Source organism: Monopterus albus, unplaced genomic scaffold (assembly GCF_001952655.1).
Source record: "Monopterus albus unplaced genomic scaffold, M_albus_1.0 scaffold19.1, whole genome shotgun sequence".
NCBI lineage: Eukaryota > Metazoa > Chordata > Actinopteri > Synbranchiformes > Synbranchidae > Monopterus > Monopterus albus.
This window is the reverse complement of record NW_018127899.1, coordinates 3,122,045-3,133,940: the sequence shown is the minus strand read 5'-3', so window position 1 is coordinate 3,133,940 and position 11,896 is coordinate 3,122,045. Positions and strand designations below refer to the sequence as shown.

Here is an 11,896-nt window from a genome sequence, read left to right as displayed (position 1 = left end):
GATTTAAAATAATAACTTCACTTTGAAGAAACACGTGACGCGAACAGCAGCGGCCCAGTTCAGGGAAAACCCTCTTGTCTATATTAGGACAAGGATCTTGTCCCCCCCTGTGGACATCCCTGCCATGAAAGAGATGTCTTCTGGAAGATTATCAGGGAACGCCCGACACCTCCTCTGTTGGCACAAACATGCCTGACATGACTGAGGTGTTACCTAACTTCTCTGAAAATAGAGACCAAGCAGAACAATCCAGACAAACAGCAAACAGAAGTACAGGCCGACTCGTCTTTACCAGGGTGTTTAAAAGACATCACAGCTGTGATGACTCAGGTCAAACACTGGGACCATCACTTTCCTGCTCCAGGTGTCTGTTTACACAAACACACCTCATTACACCTACAGCTCCAACAGCTTCACCCCCAAAATTAACATCACATTAACCCCACAGTCGACGTCATCACCATCATCCTGCAGCAAGTTTCTAACAAACTGGTTTATTTTACAAACATGTCAGTAACCACTTCACTTCAAGAAGAGTTTAAGGAAAACCACCACAAAAATCTCACTTACTGTTATGGAACTGCACCAGAACAGGAGCAAGAAGATTGTGTATGAATCAAATTTGTGCCAAGATAAAATTAAAGTCAGCAGCAGAGAAAAGAAAGATTTTTCACCTTCTGGTTGAAGAGGGAAACCAAACCGGGCGGCAGATTTGGGTAGTGGCTCCGTTTTGGCATCATAAGTCGGTATATATTGCATTCCCCAAAGACAAAGGGAACCCCATCTTCCCCTTTATGGAAGTCTGCTTTCTCACAGGCCAATGGGCTCAGCAGCACCAGAAGGATTATATCTGACCTCCCCTCTGCCCTGAGATCTCCTCCCTTTCAGACCATCACAAATAACCCCCTGCCTTCCAGATTGTTTCACTGATTGCATTATTCCCCCCAACCCCCAAAAGACAGAACCTATTGGTGAAGATGAGAAAAACTAGAGTGGACAAATAAGAAGACCAACAAGATATGACTCAATAAACACTGTTGTCATACGTGAACACCTTGAGCTTCACTGTATAACAGAAGGCTGGCCATGAGGCAGTTTATCAGCGAAGGAGACCAGGGAACGGCAGCGATGAAAGCTGAGGGGACGGCAGGTGGGAGGGCAGAGAGGAATTTCAAGGCGGCCTTTTAAGACATGCATTACAGACGTTACTAAGAAGCTGTTAACAGAAGATGGCCGGTAGCCTGGGGAGAGAAAACAGCAGGAGGAAACTGGAATCACAGGAAAATCAGCAGACACAGAGAAACAAAGCACGATCATCATAAATTTAAAAAAAGGATGTTAAAGTTAAAAAAATGATAGTGCCAGCTCTGTAGTTGCACCACTTTATAGTGTACATCATTTGTTAACACCAAAACAACTGTTGGGTACATCTTCTTCTTTATTATTCCAACAGTACAAATTATATCTGACTTAAGAAACATGACATGAGAAATACACAGCTTCACATTTCTGAACATCATATTGATTGAGAACATTCTGGGCCACTGAGAAATCACCTGAGAGAACGAGTTAGAAAACCTATTCAGCTCGATATGAGGACTCTGACTTGGAGCATTTACCACAAGGGATTAAACAAAATATGCAGACACTTACTCTACTATAGTGCCTTGTAGGACCATTAAAACATCTGCTGAGAAACCTGCTCCTCTTCAGGCTCATCACACCTGCGTCAGTAAAACACTGGTACTGTGCACTAATGACAGAAGCAAATATATTACAGCAAGGACCACTTTACACAAATGTCATGTTCATAGCTTTTGCCCAAACTAAAACATCAGAAAATGTCCAACATTTTACAGCACAGAGAGAAGTTAAAGTGATACCAAATGTGCAAATGTCACAGTACAGTCACGAGACCACTCCAGATGAAGGCACCAAAACTTTCGCTTCCACTCCGGCAACATCGCTCATGCTACGACTAAACTGTGCTGCTGGGGTTAATGTCACGGTTCTTGGTAAAACTGTCCTGTTTCTCACTGAGGCTGCCCACGACCTAAGGAAATATCTCAATTACAACACAAAATGCACAAAAACCAAGCTGCTCACACGGCGCTACATGCCACTTAGATGTTAGCTTGTGCTTTTTGGAATTTCAAAATTTGTGAAAAATCTGTGATGAAATGTCGAAACAGTTGCTTAGAATTTATTATTCGTTTAAGAGACAGTTGGTAGTTGTTTGCTGACTGAACACACCAACCGTTAGCTAACCAGAACCAAACGTTTAGCTACTTAACTGAAGCTAATCCAACTGTAATCTGCCAGAGACATTTTAGCTGCATAACTAAACCACCAGCTAGTGTGAACCTGACCCACAGCTGCCAAGACAAACCATTAGCTAGCGTGAACCTTTACCTACAAAGTAAACTTAAAAAATGGACAGTTGGCTAACCATTTAGCTTTCCACACCTAGCTTGGAGTGTGTTGACACACCTGTCTAAACAAACAGCAGTGGGACACAACTCCTGTCAGGGCAGTAAAATTCACTGCTCCCTTGAGTTGCATCTTCAGAAGGCAGGAAGGCAATAGACCACTTGTGGAACTGCACTAGGTAGAAGCCTATTTTTATATAGACTTGGCTTTAAACTAGGTTTCATTATATTTCTCTTTTTTTAGATTGCCTACATTTCATCATTTATAAAGCCTGACATCACATTTTTTCTGTTTTGCTATTAAACTTGTGAGTCGTCTGTAAAGCGCTCGGAGGAAAACGGTCATACAAATAAAATCTGATGAACTGACTGATTACAACCAGGGTCAGGCCAGAGCTGCTGAGACATTACATACAGGGCGCCGTGCAGGTGGCTAGAGCACCAGCTGATGGCGCTATGGTGCAGTTGGAGTATGATGGCCAAAGTGCACCTGCCGAAAATCATATATGTACATGATATGAATAAAGGTCGACACTGACACTCGTCTTGGTAGTGGCTCAACGTAACGATCAAACAAATCATGTGAACTTATCAGGAAAATCACGTAACTGTGAACCAGGTCAACACTGCATTTGTTGCCTTAATCTGGTCACTGTCCAAGTCTCAGCTAACATTTCTCCCTTCCACGTGTGAAATGTTACCAGTTATATGCTAAAACAACAACAGTATTAAAATAAAAGACAATACTCTGCATGTTGGACAACCCTGTAAGTAGTGCAAAAACCCCAGATCACACTTCAGTGGCACTGATCAACTAATACTGATAACCCACAGAGATGCACATCATCCAGCTCCACTGCACACACTGAAGTTCAAATTCACAAAGTCACAGCCTGAGCACCACCAGAGAGGTTTAACCAGACAAACTGTGGCTGAAAATGGGGCTACAGTCTTCCTCACAGAGGAGAGGTCGGGCCGATCAGCTGCCATCAAACACACACACACACACACACACACACACACACACACACACACACAAAACACCAGCAGCTCACACTTAGAGTGTGTGTTCATGTGCAAAGTCCCCTCTTGCTATAGAAGCACATTAATCAGTAATGGGATCCAGTCAGTGGTGATAGGTTCAGTGTGGGTTTCAACAGGGCTGCAAACCAGTTTTGTTTTTACCCACTCACTACAACAGCTACTACACCCAAACAACCAGCAAAATAGATTTGTAGGAAGAAAAACAAACCTCCGTCCAAATGATGACAAATGACTTCATTGTCTAATCTGTGCAGACTGTGTGCAACAGACTGCAGCTCAAAGCTGGCACCAAAAATGTTTACAAAATGCATCTTGAGTGACTCTTGTATTTTAATTTCATTTCCTGTTACACTTAGATGTGACCTGTGGGGAGAGTGAAACTGCTGCAACCAACCCAGAACCGACTTAGTGTAATGGTACTCTGTGGACCGTCTGACCAGTGGTGGTGCTATGGAGAGATGTCTTCATGCACAGGTCCCCGTTTTGTTTGCATCTCATGTTCAACTAGCATGGGCACAAAGGCTGAGAAATGCAAGGTGGTGCAAAGATGAAGTGCGTGTTAGCTGTAGTTGACCATGTGTAAACATAAGTGTGTTTGAAGAAAAGTCCACAGGTCACCTTTAAACATCCTGCAAACATAAGTGTGTTTGAAGAAAAGTCCAGTTTTTTAAACATCCTGCGTCAGACACGTGCAGATCTTAATTTCATGTCAACCATAACCCTTTGTGCTATTACACTGATCCCCAAGATGCATTTAGTGCCAGCAGTGAACTGGGATGCAGACTCGACCGAGTCATTTCCCACCCGGTACTGGAATGACATCAATAATCTCCTGAGAAACTCCCCTGATAGAAAACACCACCACGACAGCATGGCACAGAAGTGAAGCAGGACCAGATCAACCACACAGCCAGCACTATTACATCTTTATACCAAGAAGCTGTATAACAGAGCAAAGTCTATTGTGTCTCCTGTTCAGTGAGGGGGGAGGGGGGCATCACGGCCAGGTCACATTTACAGGTGTGAAGAGGAAATACATCAAATTCATGACTTTCACAACCACTGAACTCAAGCAGGGATGATGATCTCCAGTTGACCAGTCTACAGGGGAAAGTACAGCTGCCCTAGAGAGGATGGAGGGACAAAGAGAGCCTTGAGCAGCAGAAGAGCATGTTGGGAAACCGAGTCAGGTCCACGCTACTCTGCGTGAGATGGCCTGTTTGAAGCATTCAGGGTTGACATTGCCACAGGGCCGCAATGCTCTCTCCAGGCTCACCAGCACATTCTGGTGGCACTCCCTGATGTTGACCGGGTACTTAGCCCTCAGCAACTCGTAGGCGGCAATCAGCCTCATGTTCTGCTTCACCATCAGGTACTGGATGATACACGTCGGGGCCAGGGAGAAGCCATCTCGACAGTGGACCAGGACACGCTTCCTCTTCTCAGTGGAGGCGTCGATGCACTCGTTGATGTCTTCAAAGCAGCGCTGCCTCAGGGCCGGGCCGTCGCCCAGGGCGGCCGGCACGTCCCCGATGTCCACCTTGAGGCGAGACCAACTGTGGCGGGTGCCACGGGAGCAGGTGCAGGGTATGAGGCTGAGGCTGGGGCCTGGCTCTCCCGGCACGCTGCTCATGTCGATGATGCTGTCAATGTTGTTGCGGCACAGAGTGCGCCCATTGTACGCCGCATTCAGGTTGCCAACAAAGATGTAGTCCGTCACCTTGGAGATGACAGGCTCAGAGTACTGGAAGTGTTCGGGGCCACTGGATTTGGGCTCAGGAGTATCAGGGCCCCTGCCTCCTGCCGGCCCCGTGGCTGCTCTCCTGCTGTAGTTGCGCAGCTTCTTGGAGCCTGAGCGGGACGGAGGGTTGGAATCGGACTCAGAGCTGCTGTTCCAGGGTGGAGAGAAGAGAGAGAAGCGGCTGGAGGATTTGCTCTTGTTGAGGATCTCCACCGGGCTGGACAGGCCAGAGCCGGACACCGCAGTGGACGCAGAGGCACAGAACAAAGACGCTCGCTCCAGAGAGCCTGTGCTGCTGGCAGCTCCTGCACTGTGAGCCTGCTCCATCTGCAACACAAACACAACAGACATGTGGTGAAGTTTTGTTCAACACAGTCTCTTAGCCGTTTCTGATACAGTGTGTTTGTGGACGCACCTGAGCTTTCAGGTTGTTCTTCCACTCCTGCGTCTCCAGAGCTCTGAAGCGTCCGCTGCTGTCGGAGGACACCGACACACAGAGCGGCCGGTGAACTCTGGGGGGCAGCTGGGGGGTGAGGGCCACAGGGACGGGCCTCGCATCGGCATGCTCGCTCCTACTCATCATCAGATTTGGACATGAACCTGGGAGACAGGAGGACATGTCTGAGGCAGAGATATCCGTCTGTAGTGGAGGTTATATGTATCTGAGCCCTGAGCGTCTAGGAAAAACATTTTGGCAACACTGGGAAAAATAAATGCATACTGATTATTTTATGCTGACCGTGCTGTTTACAACAGCACTGAGTGATGACTCTCACTTGACAACACCTTATTATTATTATTCTTAACAAACATTTCACAAACAATAGCATATAACGTGTCTGTTACACTAGTCAGTCATTTTATACCCAAAAGTCTGGTAAAGTCACTAAGACAAGAAAATATACCACTCTACAGTCCAAACCAAAAGATGTCTCAGTGATTTTGTCCTCCCCAACTACACACATGAGAGGGTCAGAATATTAGGAACACTTTTGAATAGAATGTAGTCCAGCAAAACACCACTTTTAACTGACCTCAATAATAAATATATAATTGAATTTATACATTTATAACAATTTCACCAAAACCTGAAACACTGAGCTTCATAAACACAGATGTTAAGACAAAAGTGATGCATTGAGGCACATAGTGTAGGTGTACCTAATACCAGGTGTACCTAATAAAGTGGCAGGCGAGTGTACATTCATATGAAAACTAATGCTGAAATGTATTAAAGGTTTTCTTGACCCCTATAAACAATACTGAAAAAAAAAAAAAAAAAAAAAAAACACAACTCAAAGATGGACCTGTTTATTGTAAATACCTCCAGAACAGCAGTGGGGTTTCTGAAAACGTTTTAAAGTTTTCAAAGCAGCCTTTCTACAACCTTCATAAAATCATCACATTTCACACCAACCTTTATAGAGAACTGGAAATGAGACTTTTTCACGTACCAGCACATTCTAAACGGGCGATGGACTGAATCTGCAGTGTGTTCTGGGTTTTCAACAGGCTCTGAAGGGTTCTCACTATACCTGCAGATGAGAGGTCACCTTGCTGTAAACACGCCTCTGCTTGAACAGGGAACTGTGATCATTTACTGCAGTGAAGACATAAGAAACACATGTCTTACCGATCCTGCCATTCTGCTTGCAGATCACCTTTTTGTGTGTACTCAGGTCTTTGTTCCACACTTCTTCGGATTCCATGTTCCGCCTCCTGCAGACAGAGGCACAGAAACCCGGCTCAGGCGGCCCGTCATCTTTGGCAAGCCGAGCAACACTTCAGCTCCATCGGTCAGACATGACTTCAGCTGCTGTAGGCGTGCATAGCATCCCAGGCTAATTTAGGCTAAGAGCAGCCTGCTAGCTCACTGTGTGTGAGTCATGTTGTTGAGCTGGAGGAGGTTTTAACTGTGGGTTACTTCTGCACCGACGGGGACAATAAGGTCGCAGTAAAATGAAAGATATATACCGGAGGACAGGACTCTCATGACGGCTGAAGTGAATACCGTAGTCGGCTAAACACTGGACGTTAGCGAGCTAGCTTTAGCCGCCGCTGGTTAGCATAACTAGCTACACGTTTCCGCTCGTAAATATGTAGCTTCTTACGCATAATGAACAACTACACCCACACCTTGTGTTTGTCGACGGGGGCGCAACACAGGTTAACGTCAATGACAAACGGGATAAATTAGACGAAACTCCAAAAATTCGCTGACTAGCTAACGAGCAACATCCCCAATCCAGCAGCACTGTCTTCTTTTTCTTCTTCTGCTTCTTCAAAAAGTCTTCTTCTTCATCGCCTTTTTTTTTTTCAACGGCAGGTGGCAACCAGCTTTAGGTACATTACCGCCACCTTCTAGACTGGAGTGTGGATCAGGACGGCTCCTACCTACTACTGTAATAAAATAATCTCCCTCAGTTCACATTATATTGTCTTGCTTAGCCCTGTGCTCTCTAAAAACCTAAGAAGTGCTCTGTACCCTATATCCCCTGAGCTTTTTTTCAGCACTTCCATTAAACTAAAGTTCATTCCACCTCTTAGAACAGTATTATTAAATAACTCCCTCTCCTGCCTGAACCTGGGACCAGCTGAACTGTTGTTGCCCCCCGCCCCCTGATTTTAGCCTTCCAGGTTGTTTAACCCCAATGACCGTCTACAGCAATCCAATAGTTCATGTAATAAAATATAAAAATGAGGTGGAACATGGTTGCTCATTAGTATTTTTGAATTTCAATTAAAAAATAACAGAGCATGTATGCACGTTGAGAGGAAAACTACCCGGAAGGCTAAACTCAGTGAAAAACAACCTTAAAGTTTCACTGACCATTTTGCCTCCTCCTCAGCAGCTGATGTTAAAAAAGCTCAGTGTCATTCTGTAGGAAGGTTTCACACTGTGTCTAAATTACAGGTCGACTCACCCTGTGTGTGAAGTTGCTTGTCCGTCTGTTTCTCTGTGTGTCAGCAGACTAAGCGGCAGAAAACAATTATCTCTGAGCTGACCTGGAGCCTGTTGTTTCTTCTTCTTGTATTTTAATTGGATGGTATCCTGGAAACCCACCGACCTGCTGATGTCACTGCTCTCCATAATGAAGTGAGAGTGTATCTAGCTGCCTCTGTCAATAAGCAGGCAGGCGAATTCACAGGAGATAAGAGCGACAATGAAAACCACATCTGCCATGATTTAAGGTAGTCAGGCTCCTAAACAGCTATCAACGATTATTACCTCAAATTACTGTCACTTTTCCTTCACTCTTTCTAATGTTATAGCTTAAGTTTTAGTCTAATTAAGAATGACTTTTTCACAAGATAGCAGCAGTAAAGTCATGCTGGTGTCTTTTTGCTGGTTAGAACATTTACTACAGATAATCACTAATACTTTTTACCTTAAAATGAATTGAATTGATGCCTTTTCTTGGTCAAGACAGGAGGTGAGAGAAAGTGGAGTGAGGATCTTGTGTGAAGTAAAGTGTGTGAGTGTGCAGCTGTCTGGCTGAGTGGGACATGTGCATCTCAGACAGTCTCCTGGACCTGCTGCACCTTCACAACCTGCTGCCTCCTTTACATCACCCTCTGAGGTACCAGGAGCACAACTGTAACAGGACTGTGGTAGCCCATTGGGGCTGTATTGTTCATTGCACACCAAAAATCAGAAACGGGGTTATGGATGCTGGTAGAATAAAAGGTTTGCCCTGATGGTGCCGCCAGAGGTTAAACTCTGGACATGTCACAATATTATGTTGTCGTTTTTTCACTTACTAACATGTTAAAATGACACACTGACAATTTAACAAATGGACATTCAAGGAGCAAAAACTCAGCTCAAGTCTCCAAAACTCAAAACACATTTTCTGCTTTGCTTCCATGTTGCTACCTAACCTACTTGTTTTTGCAGAACACTACACACAGTTCTCTACATAAGACACAGAAATCTGCCATAAAGTCACTGCTTGGCCATTTCAAAACACTGCCATTCAAAATGCCACGCTCCTGAACCAATTAGAAAATACTTGTGCCACCTGGCCAAACACCTCACTGTTTCATCGTTGACTTGTTAATCAGGATGTTACTACTATTTTAAAAAGCCACCACAGGTGAGTAACTTGTTTATAACAACAATGAACAGTGACCCAGCAGGTGGAGGTACAAGTCAGAACAGAGGGAGAGGGGGACGAGCTGGGGCAGTGGAAGAGGCACAATGCTAGTGATGTGAAGCTGCTGAGGCTCAAGGTGTTTCTTCCCTCACATGGCTGTGGCATGGAGGACACTGCCTGTGGTGTTGATGAGGTGCTGTTGCAAGAGCAAGCTGGGTGGCATGATGCAACCATTTTCCCCTTTACTGTAAGGGGTGTGTATGTTTTACCATACCGATATCTTGTGTTTGCACAGCTGCAATACCCACTCTGCTATGTGTAGCACTAATTTGTTGTGAAGGAAAATACAAAACCATAGTTTTTGGGGTGAAAGTTTCTGTAGATTTCTGTGAACCTGATTGGTGTTCCCTCTTACAGTGAAAGGCCATCAAAGACGATTTGCTTTGAATTTAGCACATCAGTATGTAGTTCCCTGGAAACTGGTCAGTTACTGTGAATAATGTGTTTGGCACTTGGTGCAAAAGTTTGATATTACTGGTGGTGGTTTTAAGAAATGTACGGAAGAGGATTTTTACTTGCTGCCAAGTCCCTTGACCGTGAAGTTGAGATGCTGCAAGATGTTTTGGTGCCACCTAAATTTTCTTTAGCTGTGGAAGCAGCAAAAACAAGCCTCTGGGTTCACCAGCTCCAAGTACAGGTATAACATACCATCTCTTGCTTTGAAGTTAGGACACTCGCTGAAGGCAGTATGTGACATTGTGATTGGGGATCATATAAAGGCTGAAAATGATGCAGCTGCAGGCAGAGTAAAGAGCTTCTTGGACTTAGTGGCAGCAGAGTGGGACCTCTTTGTGTCACGCCATGCACGAACAAACTTAGAAGAGGACAGTTTTAAGAAACGTGTTTTAGCAATTCAGAAAAAATGTAATAAGTGATTTTGCAGTTTTGTGTGCAGTGCTCTGCAGGTGTGTGAGGGGTTTTGTGCTGTGGGTGTGTGGTTCTGTGAACTGTTTTGTGACAGTGAGTCCTGTTATTATAAATGTGTGTTAGCAACTTAAAACAACTGCAAATTACAACATGGGTGCAAACATTATTATTTAAACATGTGTTTAAAGTCTTGGAGAGTTGAGCAGGGGGTTCGTTTTCTGAGTGTCCATTTTGTAAATTGTGCCAAGCATGCCATTTTAATGTGTTAGCAATTAAAAAATCTTTAAATGACCTGGTCCTGGCAACTTGACCAAGCTGTGCAAATTGACGTCTTTGCCAAAGTATTTGCTAAAAGTAAATGTACAGCATTTGTGGAAGAAAAAGTCTGTTTCATGCAGCATTAGGCAAGAAATGAGATGCTCCAGATCAAATGTTCTGCTGATGTACAGGATGTTGTGTTCATGCACTTCTCCAAACCACAAATAAAACAGCAGTGTGTTCAGGGCAAGGTGTGGAGTTCTTATCAGATAAAGATGTGCAAATCTACACATGTGGTGGACATTTTAAAACCAACTGATGTACACAGCAGAAATAGAACAGATAAATAGCCTTTTTCACCACTTTCCCCACAGTGACTTCTTTGAATCAACTCATCTGCACAAGAGTAACCAAAACATTCACATGATGAAAAACTCCTGAAACATATACTGTATATTTATATTCTACAGGTCAGTTGGTTTGTAAATTTCACACAGTTTAGCAGACTGCTGGTTGGCAGTCCATCAGCTTGTCTGCAGCCATGTCCTCTTGGTTTTTGACCTGATTGTTCTTGATGTTTTTGACCTTGCCACTTTTGGATTTAGCTGGATTTGTCTGTTTCTGACCATTGCCTGTACCCAGACCATGTCATCTGGATTGTCCTTGTTTGTGTCACTTTACCTGCTGTTACATTAAAGGCAACTGTCTGAACATTGTTGTGGTTGAGCCCTGTTCTGAATCATGATGGACACTGTCTGATCCCCACTCCCCACTGATCAGGCAATATTTATAACACCTGGAGCTTGAGGCTCACCTTCAGCTAATGTTGCATTAAATGCATGCCTCAACACACCACGCCACAATTGGTGAGGAGAGAACCGTGAAAGCTGAATTAGACAATGAAAAAAGTTGTCCAGGTAAGATTTATGAAACTAGTTAGTTGTTTTGGTTTGAAACTAAATTCTGGTTTAGTCCTCTGGCTCATTCTCCAGCATTAGTATTTGTGAAGCTATTAAGCTAATATTAGCTTTAACTTGTGAGCCTCTATTTAAATAACTCAAAGTAATTTAAATAGTCTTTGAAGATATTCCAACATTATGCAGGAAAATAAAGCTGATGTATGCTTTAAAACAGTTTTTCTGTAACATTGTCAATATGTTTCAAATTTACTCTGAATTTTACAGATGATGAACAGAAAAAGGAAGGCACAAGAGGAATTGGTATGTATATATTTATGCTTTTTTATTTTGTTGTGGGCTACAGCAATGCAGCCCAACTGCAAAACTTTATAGGTTCATTATTTGAATAACTACTATTCTAATCTGCTTGTTCTTTCAGGAGGACTGTGCCACAGATGACTCTCTGTCAGAATCCATTCCTGACCTGGAAAGTGAATATAT

General features: G+C 43.9%; 3 protein-coding genes across 4 annotated transcripts in view; all 3 read right to left on the bottom strand.

Moving 5' to 3' along the window:
* Nucleotides 1–4,101, bottom strand: part of LOC109956452 (troponin I, fast skeletal muscle-like) — a 6,713-nt gene extending 2,612 nt beyond the window's left edge. The window contains exon 1 of the mRNA XM_020593586.1: nucleotides 675–4,101. The gene's annotated coding sequence lies outside the window, so the exon portion shown is untranslated. The remainder of the gene's footprint in view (nucleotides 1–674) is intronic.
* The window catches only part of LOC109956450 (troponin T, fast skeletal muscle isoforms-like), a 209,479-nt gene that overhangs the window by 98,453 nt on the left and 99,130 nt on the right, over nucleotides 1–11,896 (bottom strand). The gene's annotated exons all lie outside the window — the stretch shown is intronic.
* LOC109956446 (uncharacterized) lies at nucleotides 4,113–8,540 on the bottom strand. The gene is made up of 5 exons (XM_020593571.1): nucleotides 8,139–8,540; nucleotides 6,848–6,933; nucleotides 6,669–6,749; nucleotides 5,630–5,814; nucleotides 4,113–5,541 (listed from the first exon to the last, which is right to left on the bottom strand). The coding sequence occupies exons 1-5, from the start codon at nucleotides 8,303–8,305 to the stop codon at nucleotides 4,660–4,662; spliced, it is 1,401 nt and encodes a 466-aa protein (XP_020449227.1). The 5' UTR covers nucleotides 8,306–8,540; the 3' UTR covers nucleotides 4,113–4,659.

What these genes read in the sequence shown, in the direction of transcription:
- LOC109956446 (XM_020593571.1), bottom strand. Translation starts at nt 8,305, where the DNA reads ATGGAGAGCAGTGACATCAGCAGGTCGGTGGGTTTCCAGGATACCATC. An exon ending in CAAGCAACTTCACACACAGG is followed by an intron (nt 6,934 to 8,138) that starts GTGAGTCGACCT and finishes CTCTGTCTGCAG; the next exon opens with GAGGCGGAACATGGAATCCG. An exon ending in CAAGCAGAATGGCAGGATCG is followed by an intron (nt 6,750 to 6,847) that starts GTAAGACATGTG and finishes TCTCATCTGCAG; the next exon opens with GTATAGTGAGAACCCTTCAG.